General features: G+C 44.4%; 1 protein-coding gene across 1 annotated transcript in view; it reads right to left on the bottom strand.

Annotated features, from left to right (window-relative positions):
* LOC103923412 (protein FAM162A-like) overlaps nt 1-2,825 on the bottom strand; it is a 9,857-nt gene extending 7,032 nt beyond the window's left edge. The window contains exons 1-2 of the mRNA XM_009331756.1: nt 2,783-2,825; nt 1,355-1,429 (exon numbers count right to left, since the gene is read on the bottom strand). Coding sequence (XP_009330031.1) covers nt 1,355-1,429; nt 2,783-2,825 — 118 coding nt within the window. The remainder of the gene's footprint in view (nt 1-1,354; nt 1,430-2,782) is intronic.
* Nucleotides 2,826-3,161: the final 336 nt, after the last annotated feature.

Genomic DNA, 3,161 nt, shown 5'->3' with positions numbered 1-3,161 from the left:
ATGTTTTGTGCCCCCCCCCGTCACGCCCCCCCCCCCCCCCCCCCGCCCAGGTTACAAAACAGCCCCATGAGGCTCATCCATTCACTCCTCTCACCAAGCCATCACTTGATACCCATCAGTGACTCATTAGCAAAGTGCAACTATTATTTCATGACCATTAAGCTCACAGACAGGGAGTTTATTGTATACCAGTAACAACTTGTTCAGAGATGCAGAATTAGCAAAACTAGGCTTAAAGCATAATCTTCTCGTCCTTCTGCCAGGAGGAGAGCGGGACCCCAGCTCCTCAGCAAGCCCTGGACAGCGCAGATGACAACTCACACACTGACTAGCTGTACAGACATCCCCCAGGCTTCCTCTGACCCTCGCTGCAAGGGGAGAGCACAGATCTGAAGATTTTTGAGTTACAAAGGAGCAGACTAGCTCAGAGAGAGCAGAGGATGGTTCGCAGCTGGTGCAGACTCTTGTCATTTTTGTTTTCTGTGTGAGAGTGATATGTAGTTGTAACACTTGCTGCACACTGGTGCCAACACTGAAGATGGAAAACTAAACGCAAAACCTCACCGGACTCCATCCCGGTTCTGCATCATCTTCACACCCCTTCTGCCAGCTTGGACTCTGCTCTTGCAGCTGACTCCGCAGCAAGAACTAGCAGCCAGTCATCCTCCCCTCCCTAAATGTACACAAAACCCTTTGCAGAACTGGAACTGAAAGGCCACTATATAAAATCCAGTGCTCTTTGATTTCTGACTGACTTTATACTGTCATTCCCAGTACCTTAGTTCTGGTTATTGTCAGCCTATTATAGCAATGAGAAACTTGGACTCGGATTCTCTTCACCTGTTCTTCTTTTCCTGCTTTCAACAGCCACAGGAATGGAAGAGTTTATTCCTCCAGAAGCCCCAGGTTCCCACATATCTTTTTACATCTCCTCATTAATTTTCATAAGATCACACAACAAATTTTTTTAGTCATATACACAAAAGAGTTCATAGGAGTATTCAACCAAAAAAAGTATTACTCTAAAGCTGTTTTCATGTGCAGTGTCCTCAAAACCAAATGGCTTACCATCAGGCTCTGTTTTGCATGCCATGCAAACTTTTTACATGAGGGCCATGACAAGGAGCAGAAGATAATCTTATCTTAAAATTCTTTTCCTTCCCTCCATTTAATTAAATATGCAGCAGAGCTTTGTCTTGGTTCCTAAATGAGATAAACAAGCAATCCTGGATGGGCTTATGACTCATGAAATTCTAAGTGAGTCAAGAAATATTCCTCCATGAAACTGCGTATTCTCCAGCAGCGCAATTTGACACAGCAAGAGCAATGAACTGCTTTGAAATATCTCACTCACCTGCAGACTCCCAGCCCAAGAACCCATCGCTCCTCTCCAGGGTCTCCAGGGCACAGCACTCCCAGGGCTTCAGTTCTCTCCACCAGGTCAGTCACATCATCCCCATTTTAGGAAATCGTCTACCCTAAGGAAATTCAAATGCAAATCCCAAGAAACTAAAAGCTTCTTAACTATTTCTCACTGTGGCCAAGTTGAATCAAGGGAACAGTCACAGCATCTTACAGCAAAACCAACACTCAGAAAACAAGCACCAGCATGAGGCTTTAATCACTTCAGGACACTTCGATTCATTTTTTGATAATCTTGAGTGTTATCAATAAAACAAGGCATCTGCTAAAAGAGAGCAGTGACAAGGAAGGAGTCCCTCCCCTCTTTCTGTGTTAAACCAGCTTTGCTCTAAAAAAAATAAAATCAGGATTCCCCTATCCAGTTACCGAAAGGTCCTGCATTTTCTACCAATATTGCCCCTATTCCTCCAAATTTGGTAGTATCACTACCATTTGAAAAATCTTGCCTAGCAACCATAAATAAGACACTAAGCCACACTACCTAAAAAAAAAAAAAACAAAAACAAACCCACAAACTCCACTGACTCTGGTAAATCTTGCCTAATTTATACCATATGAGCCTTTTGGCATCAGTCTCTTAACAGGGAAAGGTAATTGATGTAACACACTTGGTATTTTCTACAACAGGAGCAGTCATTTCCCCTCAGGTGAAACAGATCTGAGCTGTTCTCTATGTCTGCCACTAACACAAGAATGAGCAGGATTTGGCCCCAAGAGTGTCGAGTCTGAGCAGAAGTGCCCAATGTTGCAAGGATGAGGATCTCCAAATGATCCTTATCTAGGAAGATTCATCTTCTCTGCCATTAAGCACATTTATTCTTAAGGGAGTTAAACCCCAATTAACAGCTTAGGTGTTTTGCTGCTTAAGGTGTGTTCAACTCTGGAACAGCATGAGAACCCACTCCTACCTCTCCTGATGATAATGGAAATGCCTGCAAACAAGGGGCACTGCTGTAGCCAAGAAGACCCATAAGCCACCCTTGCTTCATTCCCTTCCACCGGCTCCAGGTTTTTAGCTAAGATGCAATAGAATATTTGTTGGACACAGGAATGCAGTTATGAATTGTCTTAATAGGAGCCAAATTCAGTGGAGCTTGTGAGCTGGACCTAGAGTCGCTAACCTCTGCAAACAAATACTAAAAAGGGTCTTGGGATGGGTCTGAGGTGGCCTGGGTACAAAGCACAGGGTTTAGAACAGCTGGTGTCAGAAGGACAAAGCTCACGGCAGCAAAACAGAAGTTATTCATTGCTCTGGCAAAGCCCTGGTATGACCTTTCCCAGGGTTTGGGATGATCATACAGAGGCAATGAAATGGCATGTCACCTCCAGCACAGGGGTGGCACACGCAGCAGCCACCTACCGGTAGGCTGGAACGTGGGGTGGCTGCCTAAGTCCAGTTTCATTATGGAGGAGCAGCCAGATGCAAGCAGCAAAGATCCCAGGACCCACGGGAAATCCTCCAAGGTGTTCAGGGTGTTGTGATGAAATTGCAGCTTTTGCAACCAAGAAAATTAATGCATCGATGAGCTTTGCACCAGGCCTCTAATTTCTGGAATAACACACAATTGGACCATAGAGCAAAAATGTGCAAAACCCTGAAAGGAAAACAAAACCATCACAATCCTAACAATTTACATTTTGACTCAGAGTTTGGAGAACAATTTAATTTAAACTTTTTCCACACCTGTTTCCCCAGCTAAGCCTGAGAAACACACTGACAAGGACAGACTCGTTGTTCA

This window comes from Pygoscelis adeliae, unplaced genomic scaffold (assembly GCF_000699105.1).
Source record: "Pygoscelis adeliae isolate BGI_AS28 unplaced genomic scaffold, ASM69910v1 Scaffold79, whole genome shotgun sequence".
NCBI classification, from domain to species: Eukaryota; Metazoa; Chordata; class Aves; order Sphenisciformes; family Spheniscidae; genus Pygoscelis; species Pygoscelis adeliae.
Note: the sequence above shows the minus strand (reverse complement) of the source record. Positions and strands in the feature narration are given on the sequence as shown.